The sequence below is a fragment of the Aplidium turbinatum genome, chromosome 4 (assembly GCF_918807975.1).
Source record: "Aplidium turbinatum chromosome 4, kaAplTurb1.1, whole genome shotgun sequence".
NCBI classification, from domain to species: Eukaryota; Metazoa; Chordata; class Ascidiacea; order Aplousobranchia; family Polyclinidae; genus Aplidium; species Aplidium turbinatum.
In genome coordinates this window covers 27462826-27481814 of record NC_137475.1, presented here as the reverse complement: position 1 = coordinate 27481814, position 18989 = coordinate 27462826, and the positions used below count along the sequence as shown (strand labels likewise).

The following is an 18989-nucleotide window of genomic DNA, read 5'->3' as shown; positions in this document are numbered from 1 at the left end:
TAAACTTGCTGTAGTTTTCTCGTTTCTGCTTGGATTTTAACAATTTTGCCATCGTTGGAAAGCACGATCATACGTCTACACGAATCAATTAAACAGTAGCACAAAATAGGTACTAGCTTTATCTTGTAATAACTTAAACTTCACCAACTTGTAACGATTCTCAGCAATTTAATTTTTGCAACAAAATTATTAAATCTTTGCAAACTAAAAGAATATGTCTTGTTTTATGCACATGAAAACTTTCAGGTTTATATCTTATCCACAAAACTGGCAATCGTCGTTCAAACGTAGCCGCTCGGCGACACTTTTTTCCAATGCATTGTAAAGGCGAATCGATCCTTATTCAGTAGCCTATACGCCACCCCCTGTTTACAGTGATCGATAAATAGCGCTTCCACTAAACTTGCTGTAGTTTTCTTGTTTCTGCTCGGATTTTAACAATTTTGCCATCGTTGGAAAGCACAATCATACATCTACCCGAATCAATTGGCTACAAATCCAAAACAAATACTATCTTTATCTTGTAATAACTTAAACTTCACCAATTTGTACCGATTCTCAGCAATTTAATTTTTACAATAAAATCATTAATATTCTGCAAATGGAAAGAGTATGTCTTGCTTTATTCACCTGAAAAGTTTCAGGTTCATATCTTATCTACCAAACGAGCAATCGTCGTTCAAACTTAACCGCCCAGCAAAGCTTTTTTTCAATGCATTGTAAAGGCGAATCGATCCTTATTCAGTATACGCCACCCCCTGTTTGCAGTGATCGATAAATAGTGCTTCTACTAAACTTGCTGTAGTTTTATCGTTTCTGCTCGGATTTTAACAATTTTGCCATCGTTGGAAAGTAAAATTATATATATACCCGAATCAATTAAATGCAAGCACAAATTAAGCACCAGATTTATCTTGTGATAACTTAAACTTCACCAACTTGTAACGATTCTCAGCAATTTAATTTTCACAAAAAAATCATTAATCTTATACAAATTGAAAGAGCATGTCTTGCTTTATGCACCTGAAAAGTTTCAGGTTTATATCTCATCTACCAAACGAGCAATCGTCGTTAAAACTTAACCGCCCAGCGAAGCTTTTTCCAATGCATTGTAAAGGCGAATCGATCCTTATTCAGTATACGCCACCCCCTGTTTGCAGTGATCGATAAATAGTGCTTCTACTAAACTTGCTGTAGTTTTCTTGTTTCTGCTCGGATTTTAACAATTTTGCCATCGTTGGAAAGCACAATCATACATCTACCCGAATCAATTGGCTACAAATCCAAAACAAGTACTATCTTTATCTTGTAATAACTTAAACTTCACCAATTTGTACCGATTCTCAGCAATTTAATTTTTACAATAAAACTATTAATCCTTTACAAATTGAAAGAGCGTGTCTTGCTTTATGCACCTGAAAAGTTTCAGGTTTATATCTCATCTACCAAACGAGCAATCGTTGTTAAAACTTAACCGCCCAGCAAAGCTTTTTCCAATGCATTGTAAAGGCGAATCGATCCTTATTCAGTATACGCCACCCCCTGTTTGCAGTGATCGATAAATAGTGCTTCTACTAAACTTGCTGTAGTTTTATCGTTTCTGCTCGGATTTTAACAATTTTGCCATCGTTGGAAAGTAAAATTATATATATACCCGAATCAATTAAATGCAAGCACAAATTAAGCACCAGATTTATCTTGTGATAACTTAAACTTCACCAACTTGTAACGATTCTCAGCAATTTAATTTTCACAAGACCTTTACAAATTGAAAGAGCATGTCTTGCTTTATGCACCTGAAAAGTTTCAGGTTTATATCTCATCTACCAAACGAGCATTCGTCGTTAAAACTTAACCGCCCAGCGAAGCTTTTTTCAATGCATTGTAAAGGCGAATCGATCCTTATTCAATATACGCCACCCCCTGTTTGCTGTGATCGGTAAATAGTCCTTCCACTAAACTTGCTGTAGTTTTCTCGTTTCTGCTCGGAAGTTAACAATTTTACCACCGTTGGAAAGTACAATTATATATCTACCCGAATCAAGTAAACACAAGCACAAAGTAAGTACTATCTTTATCTTGTGATAACTTAAACTTCACCAACTTGCACCAATTCTCAGCAATTTAATTTTTTCAATAAAATCATTAATATTTTGCAAATGCAAAGAGTATGTCTTGCTTTATTCACCTGAAAACTTTCAGGTTTATATCTCATCTACCAAGCGAGCAATCGTCGTTCAAACGTAACCGCCCAGCGAAGCTTTTTTTCAATGCATTGTAAAGGCGAATCGATCCTTATTCAGTATACGCCACCCCCTGTTTGCAGTGATCGGTAAATAGTGCTTCCACTAAACTTGCTGTAGTTTTCTCGTTTCTGCTCGGATTTTAACAATTTTGCCATCGTTGGAAAGCACGATTATACATCTACACGACTCAATTAGCTACAAATCCAGAACAAGTATTATCTTTATCTTGTAATAACTTAAACTTCACCAAATTGTACCAATTCTCAGCAATTTAATTTTTACAATAAAATCATTAATCCTTTGCAAATTGAAAGAGTATGTCTTGCTTTATGCACCTAAAAAGTTTCAGATTGATATCTCATCTACCAAACGAGCAATCGTCGTTCAAACTTAACCGCCCAGCGAAGCTTCTTTCCAATGCATTGTAAAGGCGAATCGATCCTTATTCAGTAGGTGCACGGTCGTTTGGTCGACAGACATTTGGTCGACAGGACGTTTGGTCGACAGGACGTTTGGTCGACACGACGTTAGGTCGACAGAACGATTCATTTTTGGGTTAGGGTTAGGGTTAGAGTCAGGGTTAGATTAGGGTTATGGTTAGTTAACCAAACGTCCTGTCGACCAAATGTCTGTCGACCAAACGTCCTGTCGACCAAATGACCGGGTACCCTAAATTGCGGGGCCCCCTAATTTTCGGGCACTGTGCGATCGCACGATTTGCACACCCCAAAGACCGGCACTGAATGTAGGCTACCGTTACAATGAAATTAGGTTGAGGAAAAAGTTTTGTCTCAAAACGATTTTAACAATATAGCCTAGCTTCAAAAACTTATGATGAGAATGTTTTTCAAGTTTTAAAATTTGAAATATTATATATAATTACAAGCTACAAGGGTATCCAGTGGTTCTAGATATCCCTGTATAATATTTAAAATACATTTCATTTTTAGTAATGAAATAATTTTTTTATTTTAAAAACAAGGCACGGCCGCCAACACATGCTTATTAAATTACGTGTTAACGGCCGCATGCGGCCGTACGGCCGCAGGTTGAACACCGTTGGTGTAGATGTATGCTCTTGCTTTCCAACGATGGCAAAATTGTTAAAATCCGAGCAGAAACGAGAAAATTACAGCACGTTCAGTGGAAGCACTATTTACCGATCACTGCAAACAGGGGGTGGCGTATATTGAATAAGGATCGATTTGCCTTTACAATCCATTAAAAAGCTTCGCTGGGCGGTTAAGTTTGAACGACGATTGCTCGTTTGGTAGATGAGATATAAACCTGAACTTTTCATGTGAATAAAGTAAGACATAATTTTTCCATTTGTAAAAGTTTAATAATTTTATTGTATAAAGTAAATTGCTGAGAATCGGTACAAGTTGGTGAAGTTCAAGTTATCACAAGAAAAAGATGGTACTTGTTTTGGATTTGTAGCCAATTGATTCGTGTAGATGTATGCTCTTGCTTTCCAACGATGGCAAAATTGTTAAAATCCGAGCAGAAACGAGAAAACTACCGCACGTTTAGTGGAAGCACTATTTACCGATCACAGCAAACAGGGGGTGGCGTATACTGAATAAGGATCGATTCGCCTTTACAATGCATTGAAAAAAGCTTCGCTGGGCGGTTAAGTTTGAACGACGATTGCTCGTTTGGTAGATGAGATATAAACCTGAAACTTTTCAGGTGCATAAAGCAAGACATGCTCTTTCAATTTGTAAAGGTCTTGTGAAAATTAAATTGCTGAGAATCGTTACAAGTTGGTGAAGTTTAAGTTATCACAAGATAAATCTGGTACTTACGTTGTGCTTGCATTTAATTGGTTTGCGTATATATATAATTTTACTTTCCAACGATGGCAAAATTGTTAAAATCCGAGCAGAAACGAGAAAACTACAGCAAGTTTAGTAGAAGCATTATTTACCGATCACTGCAAACAGGGGGTGGCGTATACTGAATGAGGATCGATTCGCCTTTACAATGCATTGGAAAAAAGTGTCGCCGAGCGGCTACGTTTTAACGACGATTGCCAGTTTTGTAGATGAGATATAAACTTGAAACTTTCTAGGTGCATAAAGCAAGACATACCCTTTCAATTTGCACAGGCTTAATAATTTTATTGTATAAAGTAAATTGCTGAGAATTGGTTCAATTTGGTAAAGTTTAAGTTATCACAAGATAAAGCTAATACTTACTTAGTGCTACTGTTTAACTTATTCGTGTAGATGTATGATCGTGCTTTCCAACGATGGCAAAGTTGTTAAAATCCGAGCAGAAGCAAGAAAACTACAGCAAGTTTAGTGGAAGCACTATTTACCGATCACAGCAAACAGGGGGTGGCGTATACTGAATAAGGATCGATTCGCCTTTACAATGCATTGAAACAAAGCTTCGCTGGGCGGTTAAGTTTGAACGACGATTGCTCGCTTGGTAGATGAGATATAAACCTGAAACTTTTCAGATGAATAAAGCAAGACATACTCTTTGAATTTGTAAAGGATTAATGATTTTATTGTAAAAATTAAATTGCTGAGAATCGGTACAAATTGGTGAAGTTTAAGTTATTACAAGATAAAGATAATACTTGTTTTGGATTTGTAGCCAATTGATTCGGGTAGATGTATGATTGTGCTTTCCAACGATGGCAAAATTGTTTAAATCCGAGCAGAAACAAGAAAACTACAGCAAGTTTAGTGGAAGCACTATTTACCGATCACTGCAAACAGGAGGTGGCGTATAGCCTACTGAATAAGGATCGATTTGCCTTTACAATGCATTGGAAAAAAGTGTCGCCGAGCGGCTACGTTTGAACGACGATTGCCAGTTTTGTGGATAAGATATAAACCTGAAAGTTTTCATGTGCATAAAGCAAGACATATTCTTTTAGTTTGCAAAGAATTAATGATTTTATTGTAAAAATTAAATTGCTGAGAATCGTTACAAGTTGGTGAAGTTTAAGTTATTAAAAGATAAAGCTAGTACCTATTTTGTGCTACTGTTTAATTGATTCGGGTAGATGTATGATCGTGCTTTCCAACGATGGCAAAATTGTTAAAATCCGAGCAGAAACGAGAAAACTACAGCAAGTTTAGTGGAAGCACTATTTACCGATCACAGCAAACAGGGGGTGGCGTATACTGAATAAGGATCGATTCGCCTTTACAATGCATTGAAACAAAGCTTCGCTGGGCGGTTAAGTTTGAACGACGATTGCTCGCTTGATAGATGAGATATAAACCTGAAACTTTTCAGATGAATAAAGCAAGACATACTCTTTCCATTTGCAGCATAATAATGATTTTATTGTAAAAATTAAATTGCTGAGAATTGGTGCAAGTTGGTGAAGTTTAAGTTATCACAAGATAAAGATAGTACTTACTTTGTGCTTGTATTTAATTGATTCGGGTAGATATATAATTGTACTTTCCAACGGTGGCAAAATTGTTAAAATCCGAGCAGAAACGAGAAAACTACAGCAAGTTTAGTGGAAGCACTATTTACCGATCACTGCAAACAGGAGGGGTGGCGTATACTGAATAAGGATCGATTCGCCTTTACAATGCATTGAAAAAAAGCTTCGCTGGGCGGTTAAGTTTGAACGACGATTGCTCGTTTGGTAGATAAGATATAAACCTGAAACTTTTCAGGTGAATAAAGCAAGACATGCTCTTTCAATTTGTATAAGATTAATGATTTTATTGTAAAAATTAAATTGCTGAGAATCGGTACAAATTGGTGAAGTTTAAATTATTGCAAGATAAAGATAGTACTTGTTTTGGATTTGTAGCCAATTGATTCGGGTAGATGTATGATTGTGCTTTCCAACGATGGCAAAATTGTTCAAATCGGAGCAGAAACAAGAAAACTACAGCAAGTTTAGTTGAAGCACTATTTACCGATCACTGCAAACAGGGGGTGGCGTATACTGAATAAGGATCGATTCGCCTTTACAATGCATTGGAAAAAGCTTCGCTGGGCGGTTAAGTTTTAACGACGATTGCTCGTTTGGTAGATGAGATATAAACCTGAAACTTTTCAGGTGCATAAAGCAAGACATACTCTTTCAATTTGTATAAGATTAATGATTTTCTTGTAAAAATTAAATTGCTGAGAATCGTTACAAGTTGGTGAAGTTTAAGTTATCACAAGATAAATCTGGTGCTTAATTTGTGCTTGCATTTAATTGATTCGGGTATATATATAATTTTACTTTCCAACGATGGCAAAATTGTTAAAATCCGAGCAGAAACGAGAAAACTGCAGCAAGTTTAGTAGAAGCACTATTTACCGATCACTGCAAACAGGGGGTGGCGTATACTGAATAAGGATCGATTCGCCTTTACAATGCATTGAAAAAAAGCTTCGCTGGGCGGTTAAGTTTGAACGACGATTGCTCGTTTGGTAGATAAGATATGAACCTGAAACTTTTTAGGTGAATAAAGCAAGACATACTCTTTCAATTTGTAAAAGATTAATAGTTTTATTGTAAAAATTCAATTGCTGAGAATCGGTACAAATTGGTGAAGTTTAAGTTATTACAAGATAAAGATAGTATTTGTTTTGGATTTGTAGCCAATTGATTCGGGTAGATGTATGATTGTGCTTTCCAACGATGGCAAAATTGTTCAAATCCGAGCAGAAACAAGAAAACTACAGCAAGTTTAGTGGAAGCACTATTTACCGATCACTGCAAACAGGGGGTGGCGTATACTGAATAAGGATCGATTCGCCTTTACAATGCATTGGAAAAAGCTTCGCTGGGCGGTTAAGTTTTAACGACGATTGCTCGTTTGGTAGATGAGATATAAACCTGAAACTTTTCAGGTGCATAAAGCAAGACATGCTCTTTCAATTTGTAAAGGATTAATGATTTTCTTGTAAAAATTAAATTGCTGAGAATCGTTACAAGTTGGTGAAGTTTAAGTTATTACAAGATAAAGCTAGTACCTATTTTGTGCTACTGTTTAATTGATTCGTGTAGATGTATGATCGTGCTTTCCAACGATGGCAAAATTGTTCAAATCCGAGCAGAAACGATAAAACTACAGCAAGTTTAGTGGAAGCACTATTTACCGATCACTGCAAACAGGGGGTGGCGTATACTGAATAAGGATCGATTCGCCTTTACAATGCATTGAAAAAAAGCTTCGCTGGGCAGTTAAGTTTGAACGACGATTGCTCGCTTGGTAGATGAGATATAAACCTGAAACTTTTCAGGTGAATAAAGCAAGACATACTCTTTCCATTTGCAGAATATTAATGATTTTATTGTAAAAATTAAATTGCTGAGAATCGGTACAAATTGGTGAAGTTTAAGTTATTACAAGATAAAGATAGTACTTGTTTTGGATTTGTAGCCAATTGATTCGGGTAGATGTATGATTGTGCTTTCCAACGATGGCAAAATTGTTAAAATCCGAGCAGAAACAAGAAAACTACAGCAAGTTTAGTGGAAGCGCTATTTATCGATCACTGTAAACAGGGGGTGGCGTATAGGCTACTGAATAAGGATCGATTCGCCTTTACAATGCATTGGAAAAAAGTGTCGCCGAGCGGCTACGTTTGAACGACGATTGCCAGTTTTGTGGATAAGATATAAACCTGAAAGTTTTCATGTGCATAAAACAAGACATATTCTTTTAGTTTGCAAAGATTTAATAATTTTGTTGCAAAAATTAAATTGCTGAGAATCGTTACAAGTTGGTGAAGTTTAAGTTATTACAAGATAAAGATAGTACGTATTTTGTGCTACTGTTTAATTGATTCGTGTAGACGTATGATCGTGCTTTCCAACGATGGCAAAATTGTTAAAATCCAAGCAGAAACGAGAAAACTACAGCAAGTTTAGTGGAAGCACTATTTACCGATCACAGCAAACAGGGGGTGGCTTATACTGAATAAGGATCGATTCGCCTTTACAATGCATTGGAAAAAAGTGTCGCCGAGCGGCTACGTTTGAACGACGATTGCCCGTTTTGTAGATAAGATATAAACCTGAAACTTTTCAGGTGCGTAAAGCAAGACATACTCTTTCAATTTGTAAAGGATTAATGATTTTATTGTAAAAATTAAATTGCTGAGAATCGGTACAAATTGGTGAAGTTTAAGTTATTACAAGATAAAGATAGTACTTGTTTTGGATTTGTAGCCAATTGATTCGGGTAGATGTATGATTGTGCTTTCCAACGATGGCAAAATTGTTCAAATCCGAGCAGAAACGAGAAAACTACAGCAAGTTTAGTGGAAGCACTATTTATCGATCACTGCAAACAGGGGGTGGCGTATACTGAATAAGGATCGATTCGCCTTTACAATGCATTGAAAAAAGCTTCGCTGGGCGGTTAAGTTTGAACGACGATTGCTCGTTCGGTAGATGAGATATAAACCTGAAACTTTTCAGGTGCATAAAGCAAGACATGCTCTTTCAATTCGTAAAGGATTAAGGATTTTCTTGTGAAAATTAAATTGCTGAGAATCGTTACAAGTTGGTGAAGTTTAAGTTATTACAAGATAAATCTGGTGCTTAATTTGTGCTTGCATTTAATTGATTCGGGTATATATATAATTTTACTTTCCAACGATGGCAAAATTGTTAAAATCCGAGCAGAAACGAGAAAACTACAGCAAGTTTAGTGGAAGCACTATTTATCGATCACTGCAAACAGGGGGTGGCGTATACTGAATAAGGATCGATTCGCCTTTACAATGCATTGAAAAAAGCTTCGCTGGGCGGTTAAGTTTTAACGACGATTGCTCGTTTGGTAGATGAGATATAAACCTGAAACTTTTCAGGTGCATAAAGCAAGACATGCTCTTTCAATTTGTAAAGGATTAATGATTTTCTTGTGAAAATTAAATTGCTGAGAATCGTTACAAGTTGGTGAAGTTTAAGTTATCACAAGATAAATCTGGTGCTTAATTTGTGCTTGCATTTAATTGATTCGGGTATACTGTATATATAATTTTACTTTCCAACGATGGCAAAATTGTTAAAATCCGAGCAGAAACGATAAAACTACAGCAAGTTTAGTAGAAGCACTATTTACCGATTACTGCAAACAGGGGGTGGCGTATACTGAATAAGGATCGATTCGCCTTTACAATGCATTGAAAAAAAGCTTTGCTGGGCGGTTAAGTTTGAACGACGATTGCTCGTTTGGTAGATAAGATATGAACCTGAAACTTTTCAGGTGAATAAAGCAAGACATACTCTTTCCATTTGCAGAATATTAATGATTTTATTGTAAAAATTAAATTGCTGAGAATCGGTACAAATTGGTGAAGTTTAAGTTATTACAAGATAAAGATAGTATTTGTTTTGGATTTGTAGCCAATTGATTCGGGTAGATGTATGATTGTGCTTTCCAACGATGGCAAAATTGTTAAAATCCGAGCAGAAACAAGAAAACTACAGCAAGTTTAGTGGAAGCGCTATTTATCGATCACTGTAAACAGGGGGTGGCGTATAGGCTACTGAATAAGGATCGATTCGCCTTTACAATGCATTGGAAAAAAGTGTCGCCGAGCGGCTACGTTTGAACGACGATTGCCAGTTTTGTGGATAAGATATAAACCTGAAAGTTTTCATGTGCATAAAACAAGACATATTCTTTTAGTTTGCAAAGATTTAATAATTTTGTTGCAAAAATTAAATTGCTGAGAATCGTTACAAGTTGGTGAAGTTTAAGTTATTACAAGATAAAGCTAGTACCTATTTTGTGCTACTGTTTAATTGATTCGTGTAGACGTATGATCGTGCTTTCCAACGATGGCAAAATTGTTAAAATCCAAGCAGAAACGAGAAAACTACAGCAAGTTTAGTGGAAGCACTATTTACCGATCACAGCAAACAGGGGGTGGCTTATACTGAATAAGGATCGATTCGCCTTTACAATGCATTGGAAAAAAGTGTCGCCGAGCGGCTACGTTTGAACGACGATTGCCCGATTTGTAGATAAGATATAAACCTGAAACTTTTCAGGTGCGTAAAGCAAGACATACTCTTTGCAGTTGCGTTAGATTGGTACTTTTATTGTAAAAATTAAAATGCGAGCTGAACTTAGATAGCTACAACACATTTAGTTGGAAACGTTTCATATTTTTATTTTTAAAGTTTAATTGGGTAAATTTGTAGCTGAATTGATGCAATTTGGTAAATTTTTTGTCATTCTAGGTAGTTATATTCAACACTCGACGTTGGTTTAATGTTTTTATTGTAAAAACACAGTAAAATTGTTAAAAAATCCATATCCATTCCGCTTTATCACCTTCATTCCGCCGCTTTTCAGCATCCTTTTTTTCACCCCTTATGTAGTAGTTGCGTCCGTTTTGTGACGTCATGTTGACTAGGGTGGCGGATTCTATACTTGCACCCAATAAACACCATCAATGCGGTACTACAAAAAGTGCTCAATGCCAAGCAAACAAACAAAGCCGAGCAAATTACATCAAATGTAGTTATTACTTTCTAAAACCTCTACAGCCTGTTTCACTCTAAAAGGGAGATCATCAGAAGTTCTTTTTTTATTTTGCATCATCAGCACATGTTATTCAAATAGAATTTTATTCAAAATTCTATTTGAATAAGGACCTTCTGATGATCCCCCTTTTCGGGTGAAACAAGCTGTAGATGTTTCAGAAAGTAATAACTATATTTAAAGAATTCTTGAAAAATGTAGCCTACCTACTGTAGTATTGGAAATTGGGATCTTGCTTTACCATCTTTGGAAGCTGTTGTTTGGGACTTCTTGCCTTGTTGGATAGCCAATAGCCATCCTTTGTAGATGCCGAAGAAATTAAATGAAATAATTAATTATGTTGGCAATAGTTCAGCATGTTATGATAAGAGAAATCGTCTGCCAGCAATTGTAGGGTACTAGGCCTATACCGTGATTCTGTGACCAAAAAGTGTGTCAAGTAGTTTGTAATCTTGTGCAAGGTGAAAACGAACTCACGTGACTGATTGCTATCAATAAACTGGAGAAGTGCTGCTTTGAAAGAAAGATTAAAACTAATGAATTCAAAAAAACTAGGCCAGTAAAATATACAATTAAGATTACCCAGTGTTCTTGTCCCAGATGTGATAAGGCATGCCACGTGCAGACTGCAGAGTTATGCTAAACCATTATAAGTTACTCTATGGTTATATAAAAAAACAAAAAAACAATAAAAACTATTAATACTACAAAAAGTGCTCAATGCTAAGCAAAAAGGCAAAGCAGAGCAAATTAAATCAAATATAGTTATTACTATCTGAAGCCTTTACAAATTGTTTCACCTAACGGATCATCAGAAGGTCTTATTCAAATAGAATCTATTTAAATAAGACCTTCAAATAGATTCTATTTGAATAAGACCTTCTGATGATCCGTTAGGTGAAACAATTTGTAAAGGCTTCAGATAGTAATACTGTAACTATATTTGATCTATGGTTATATATGTGTTAGCCTATTATGGAAAAAATGTTATTAAAATACAATTTATCAATGTAGGCTATATCATATGGTAGCCTACAATACCAGCCATGCCTGTTGATCATCTATATTTGACTAGGCGTAACCTTCAAGTTTTCAGGTATATATAATTTATAGATTTTTCTCTACTTGCAGCAGAGTTCAACTTTTTTATTTTTATTAGACTTGCATTATTAATTTTTACAAATTTAACATCTAGGGTAATGAAATTATGTTAGAATTGTGAACCAAAGCATGCCATCACCCAAAAGAGATTTTGAAAAACTTTCACTTGCTTCTAGCTCAAGTGAGCCCCCTATCAAGCAACTATGTCCTTCAATGTCCTTCTCAAATCCTTGTGATATGGAAAAAAATATGTCACCAAATATACTTCATAATTCAAACTTGATGCCAAGGCCATCTGCTGAAAGTAAAACTACTAATTCTTCCAATCAACCAAGTTCTTCAGGTATACAACTGTTATTTTTTTGTTTGCTTTACTTGTTTGCAAGGAAACCTGTTTTTTGCACATATTGATTACATAAAAAAATTGGGTCATTTTCTTGTAATCATCTTTTTTTCTGACTTCAATCCCATAATGTAGAGTGCTTGTGCAGGTTTGCTGTTGACTATTTGAATTTATTCCAGAAAAGTTATACTGAATCTTGAATATTGAATCCTGTTTGAGATACAAATTTTTGTAATGATGCAGACCACAGTAGCTACCGTACTATTATAATTTTGAAGTTTGTTTTTTATGAGAGATAATATGCAGATTTTAGTTGGTACATTTCTTGCTTTTTGCACCAATTCCAAAAACTGTACTTTACATATTATCACATAACAATTAAGCTTTTAAAGCTGATGTTAGTACTGGTATATAACATCACATATATATCACAAAGTATATACATGTGCCGGCAAAAACTTTAGAAAGTTTTGGAAAAAAACTTAAAAATCAGATTAATATGTTTTTTTTTCATATTTTTATTATTAAAACTTCAACTAACTTTATCATTATCGAACACCTTTAATACACACCAAATTGTATCATATGTACCGTACTAATATTTAGTGTGATAACCTTTGTTTTTAATGAGATTTTAAATAGGGCTGGGCATTGAGTCTGAGAGGTTTTTGAACACATTTTCGACAATATCCATGCACCAAATCTCTGTAATAATTCGTTTTAGTTTCTCCAAATTGCTTGGATTTGATCTAGAGACTTTCTGTTTTATCAAAGTCCACAAATTCTCGATTGGATTCAGGTCAGAAGAATTTTCTGGCCATTTCAGCACATTTACACCTTTGGTCTGAAACCACTTCATAGCCGCCTTAGCTATACGACATGGTGCAGAGTCTTGTTAGAAAGTTGTATATTCGTGAATGTTCATAAAAGTCAGAAGATGAGCATCTAGGACACTGATGTAGCGTATGGCGTTCATCGTTTGACCTTAAGGTAAGAAATAGAGGCCCCCTCGGCCCAGACTAGAAAAGCACCCCCAAGCCATGACAGACGGAGGGTGCTTGACAGTTGCTTGGATTTACCGAGAGTTCACTGGTGAATAGCCAAGTGGTCTTCGGACATAGGGTCTATAGGAGGCAAACTGCAAAAAGGTTGACTCATCCAAAAATCCGTGTCTCTAGGAATTAAAACGAATTGTTACATAGGTTTGGTGCATGGATATTGACGAAAATGTGTGCAAAAACGTCTCAGATTCAATGCCCCGCCCTATTCAAAATGTTATCAAAAACAAAGGTTATCACACTAAATATTTGAAGAAAGGCGTTCTTCCCGGCTATCAGCACAAGGCTGATTACTCACTAGCACAGCGAGCAGCAGTAACGCTTCGCTAACCAGAACGGTGTAGCTTCCACGCTAGCCATAAAGACCTCCAATTAAACGTTTAAGTTATTTTGGCAGCCGATTGTAGCATCGAATAGACAGCGATAGACACGTGTTTCGCCCATGAGGCTGGGCTCATCAGTATCGCACCGTATTCTTGCCACTTGAGTAATCGACCGCCGCTTTACCAGTCAGTTTAACTCTTATCTTTGTGGAAAGAAAGAGCCAACAAAACCAGCAGGTGCCTGGGGTGGGTTATGTGAAGAAAGGCGTTCTTCCCGGCTATCAGCACAAGGCTGATTACTCACTAGCACAGCGAGCAGCAGTAACGCTTCGCTAACCAGAACGTTCTGGTTAGCGAAGCGTTACTGCTGCTCGCTGTGCTAGTGAGTAATCAGCCTTGTGCTGATAGCCGGGAAGAACGCCTTTCTTCACATAACCCACCCCAGGCACCTGCTGGTTTTGTTGGCTCTTTCTTTCCACAAAGATAAGAGTTAAACTGACTGGTAAAGCGGCGGTCGATTACTCAAGTGGCAAGAATACGGTGCGATACTGATGAGCCCAGCCTCATGGGCGAAACACGTGTCTATCGCTGTCTATTCGATGCTACAATCGGCTGCCAAAATAACTTACACTAAATATTAGTACATATGATACAATTTGGTGTGTATTGAAGGTGTTTGATATATGATAAAGTTAGTTGAAGTTTTAATAATAAAAATATGAAAGAAATACATATTAATTAATCTAATTTTTAAGTTTTTTTTCTAAATTTTCTAAACTTTTTGCCGGCACTGTATAATAAGAAATTCACAACTTTATTATACTTCAAATTTTGCAAGAGGCAATATGTATGTGAGTTGCATTCCACAATTTTCAAAATTGATGATAATGAAGTTATTATTTTCTTTTTTAGAAGAAAATGATTGTTTTCATGAAGAGGAAGTCTCAAGTTCAAATCTTTTGCAAATAGATAACAAATTGGAAGAGAAATTAAAGAAGCACGGCTTAAATAGGAGAAACGTTAAAACAATTATTCATGTAAGCACTCTTTGTTTATTGGATTTACAAAACTGGACTGCTCAAAGGGGAGTGCAGTAGCCACTAGCCAGTTACATTTTTTACCTATCTAAATGTCACATAACTTTTTAAAAACTTTACAACTGTTCAGTAACATGCATTGGTAGTGTACTAGTGTTTCAACATCATTACACTGGAGTCAGAAGAATTTTGGTATGTTGCTTTGGAAGCATGCGTCAACTCTGGCTTGGCAATGTTGACACAATGTAACGGACTAAATAATCAGCCTTTTGCTTTTCAACCTTTTCTTGGGAAAAATACATTTTTATCTAATGGTTTTAATCATGCTAAATTAATCAGGTTTAAATCTGAAATCTTGTCAAAGAAACAGACATTGGCAATGACCAGTGTGCACTGTGCACTGTAGTGTGCAGTAAGCATGGAAATTGTTCAACTATAATACTGATTAAATTGCAAGTATTGTTTACTGAATTGACTATGCCATCAGGAGCTTCTAAGCGATGAACATGTGCGTGGTTTATTGAAAGCAAATTTGAATGAAGAAGAAAGTGAAACGTTAAACAATGAGCTTCCTGTAAGTATGCAATAGAATAGTTTGTAACCAGAAAGAAAGATATATACTGACTTTATCTTTTACTACAAACGTCAATTTCGTTTTTGTATTTAGAAATTTTGCTGAAGTTTAATTAAATTGCATAAGTCTTTTATCAATTTTTTGTTGTGTGTATGATAAAAAGGTCTGTTGCATTTGCATATGGCTGGAAAATGTAATTAACATTTTAAAAGAAAGGTAATGTTATGATTTGGGTCAGTGATGACTGATGATGGATGCAGCCAAGGCAAATTGATTGTACAAGTTGTGGAATTAGAATCTAAAAATTTAGATGTGTATAGTATACCATTAAAATTGCGATACAAATTTGAATGGTAAAAACATAAATTTCGGGTTTGTGTTGGATTTGATAGATGATAGTAAAGTCCATATTTTATGAGAACTGTTTTAGTAATTTTAATGTTTTTATATTTTCTTTTCTTAAAATTAGGAACCCAAAAATCTTCGTTCGAAGTATAAGAATGCATCTGATCTAGCTAAACCGGTAAGTGAAGAGTGGTCATTACTCATAACCTGTGTTTATATACAATATATTACTGTTTGTTATGGTTAGATAACTTTTATTTACTACAGTAAATGTAGGTGAAGAGTTGCATGTTTTTAGTGTTTATCCTAGTGTCAAGTGGCGGGCAGTATCTGCTATCTTTAATTGTGTGAAAAAACAAAAAATGAGCAATATTCATTGTTGTTGGAATGTGTACTTACCACAAAGCTAAACAGCCAGTTTTTCTCAATTTGACCCTGAAAAGTCAGTCCTTGATAATAATAATAATAATCGTGTTTTTCATTTGCGCCCATTGCGATAACATACAGTACACTGCGATCACAGATGCGATATAACAGACCACAGGAAGCAGCGAAGTGACATATAGTCTTCGAGTCAGCTGTTCCCTTATTTTGGCTTGCCATTAAGTGTCTTTGCCGAGACACAGCCGCGTGCTCTTGAGCGGTGTCGAACCCACGTCCATTCGAACGTCGTGCAGACGTTCTCACCACTCGGCTACGCAGCCGACTACTTGATGTGAAAGCTACAAATTGAACGTTGTTTTTTAGTATAGTCAAGCACTGAAACATAACCAAGGTTGTTTGAAGTGTCTACAGTCTTTGACGTCGCTATTCGCTAGAATGCTTTTGATCCACAACCGTTCGTCGTAAAACAACAAATAATTTCATATGCACGATACCAATTTTGGCACATCTTTAATGTGGTTATGACAAACGGCAAAATGCTTAGGTGGAGAAGTTTACTGACATCCCGCTTCCTGAAGAAGATGATGATGATGAAGAGTACAACCCGGATGTGCAGGTTAGTCAACTGATAATTCCGTTTCATGAACACCCCATTGACAAAGCTGTTGTTAAAATCTTTACTTGTGGTTAGGCCAAGCAACTTTTCTTTGCAGGAAAACAGTCAAGACACCATTTTCAATTCACAAGATCCGCACTGTTCAAGCCATGATTTAGATACTTCCGAATGCGCATCGATGAGTAAGTGTGTGACCATTTCTGTTTATGGAGTGTGAGTCCAAAACTGAACTAATATTGGGCCATTAAACAATTTCTATAGTTTTGCCTGTGACTGAAGTGATATCTCAGCAATCAGCATTGATTTTTTCTGATTTAGTGCGATACTGTGTACTTTGTTTCAAATATTTTATCACACTACGCATCCTAATTCCTAATCGGATCATGAATTAAATCATAAGAAGATTTTATCAAAAGTTTAATAACGAATTTTTTTGTTGTTGCAAAATTGTGGTTTGCTTTTATTAAATGTTTCTTTTAAAACACTGAGTGAGGTTTGGTTGTGTCTCACTTTTGTGTTGTGTTTTTTTTTCGAACTGTTTTCATTCAAGCATTTGAGACCACGCCGTCAGCATTAGTTTCTTTTACAGTTTTTGTTTTTACTTTTTATATTTTTGTTAAGGACATAGTCCCCAGAAGATGAACGAAGAGGATGAGTGTCAATTTCTAAATGACCTAAATCAGTGCGAAAACGAACTAAAAGCTCTCCATGAAAAATCTTTGCTTCACGAAGCAAGTATAGAAAAAGAAATCATTGCTTTTCGAACAAGGTACAGGATCTCGTAGGCTACTCCTATTGTTTGCATGCACAAGTTTTTGCATTTATAATTTTCCCGCATCTTGATCAGGAACTAAGGTTGTAGAGTTGTAAACTATATGATAGCTTGTAAGACACGCTCATACACGCTTTTTTAACAGAACAAATACGTCCTTAAATTAACATTTCTGCTTTGATTGTGCCTTTAGTGGCCTACATTATATCCTTTTACTATCCCTAGTTGGCGATGTTTGTCCAGATGACATTGAGAAATGTTTGGCAAGCAGGGTTTCGTGTACGGTTGTACAAGGATCTAACCCTCCATCGATTAGCCAAAATCCTTACACAACAGAATACAGATTTTTTTAAGTTTTCATAATACCATACGAGGTATATTTAAAGGAAACTCTAGCTTGTCTAATTACCAATGTTTACAAACTTTATGTAGATGATTGTCAGCATGGCTCAATGACGTAACAAGTTATTCGCAATTACCGTTTTATTTATTTTGCTTGTAGCTGTTGAAAAACTTTCTTCTCTATTAGATTGTCTATTATTACTTTAGATCAGGCTATCTAACTTGAGCTGACACTGTTTGCTTTGTAAAGCACTGAGAGCAAGTGAGCAACGCATATCTGTGATGGATACAGTGCTTGTTTAAAACAAACCAATTATTATTTATGCCTTTTAGTAATCTCGATTGAGAGATGGCATTTCGGCAGCTAGATTGTTGAAAGTTGATTTTGGTTCAGTATCGGTGACGTAAAACGTATTGCTCCAATGAAACATTTTGCAGTTCACATTTGGTTGTTGTGTTCAGGTCTAAACATTCGCTGCTGGATACGGCGCTGGTCGAAATAGAAACAGCATTCAACCCCCCTGACGTGGAGGATGGCATGTACACTCCCTCTGGAGATTATGATTGGCACAAGTGGCTGGCCGAGCTAATGTTGGATGACACAGGTAAGCCAATGATAGGCTGTCTGGCTAGCACCACTGAATAATTACAGTAATGCTGCCAGCATTACTTTTCAACACGAAATTGCAGTGTTTTATGTCTTATCAAAGTTAACTGGCAACTTCCGTCATTGTACGAACAATTGGACGACAGATCGTCAACTTCACGTCATAAACTCGTTCTTCTTCCGTCCAGTGATGTTGAGACAAAACATAAAGTACTATATTAGCTGTGTGTATAGTGTATAAGTAAAATAACCGCACATCAATGAAAAAGAGGAAACGTGGCGAAACCTCGAGCTAGGTCGCAGTTGTTTGTGTACTGAAGTTATATGTTATTTGTTTATTCTACGGCGGTCGCTCGATTTGGCGCAGGTACCACTATGTGTGTTTAATCTTGACAATTTCAAGCTATCTCTTTTACTTTTGCGACAGTGCTTTTTTTAACAAGTTGTCTTGTGTCTCATTCACTAAAATATATGAAAGTCGAATATACGAGCATTCGAGCAATCACTGTCTTCCAGCGTTGAAAGACCCGGATGTTGTAGAAGATGATCACGAGCAAGATCCAGACTACAACTTTATCCAGTCCGACGCAGAAGAGAAAAATGAGAAAGAGGAAAACAGAACAGATCACGGAGTCAGTATTGTTTTGTTCTTAGATGGTAGTGGTAGTGTACAACTTCTCGCACTTGGGGTATACACTGAAATGCTGAAGTTATGCGATTGTAAAGGTATCATTAAAAAAAACATTAAAGTAAACGTA

General features: G+C 36.1%; 1 protein-coding gene and 1 pseudogene across 2 annotated transcripts in view; both read left to right on the top strand.

Annotated features, from left to right (window-relative positions):
* The window catches only part of LOC145768614 (general transcription factor II-I repeat domain-containing protein 2B pseudogene), an 83696-nt pseudogene that overhangs the window by 2943 nt on the left and 61764 nt on the right, over positions 1 to 18989 (top strand).
* Positions 11908 to 18989, top strand: part of LOC145768540 (uncharacterized) — a 31174-nt gene continuing 24092 nt past the window's right edge. For both annotated transcript variants that reach the window (XM_082580051.1, XM_082580049.1), the window contains exons 1-9: positions 11908 to 12173; positions 14467 to 14591; positions 15079 to 15165; positions 15635 to 15688; positions 16439 to 16510; positions 16608 to 16692; positions 17132 to 17279; positions 18087 to 18229; positions 18748 to 18863. In XM_082580051.1, the coding sequence (XP_082436177.1) occupies positions 11960 to 12173; positions 14467 to 14591; positions 15079 to 15165; positions 15635 to 15688; positions 16439 to 16510; positions 16608 to 16692; positions 17132 to 17279; positions 18087 to 18229; positions 18748 to 18863 (1044 nt within the window). In that variant the 5' untranslated portion in view covers positions 11908 to 11959. The remainder of the gene's footprint in view (positions 12174 to 14466; positions 14592 to 15078; positions 15166 to 15634; positions 15689 to 16438; positions 16511 to 16607; positions 16693 to 17131; positions 17280 to 18086; positions 18230 to 18747; positions 18864 to 18989) is intronic.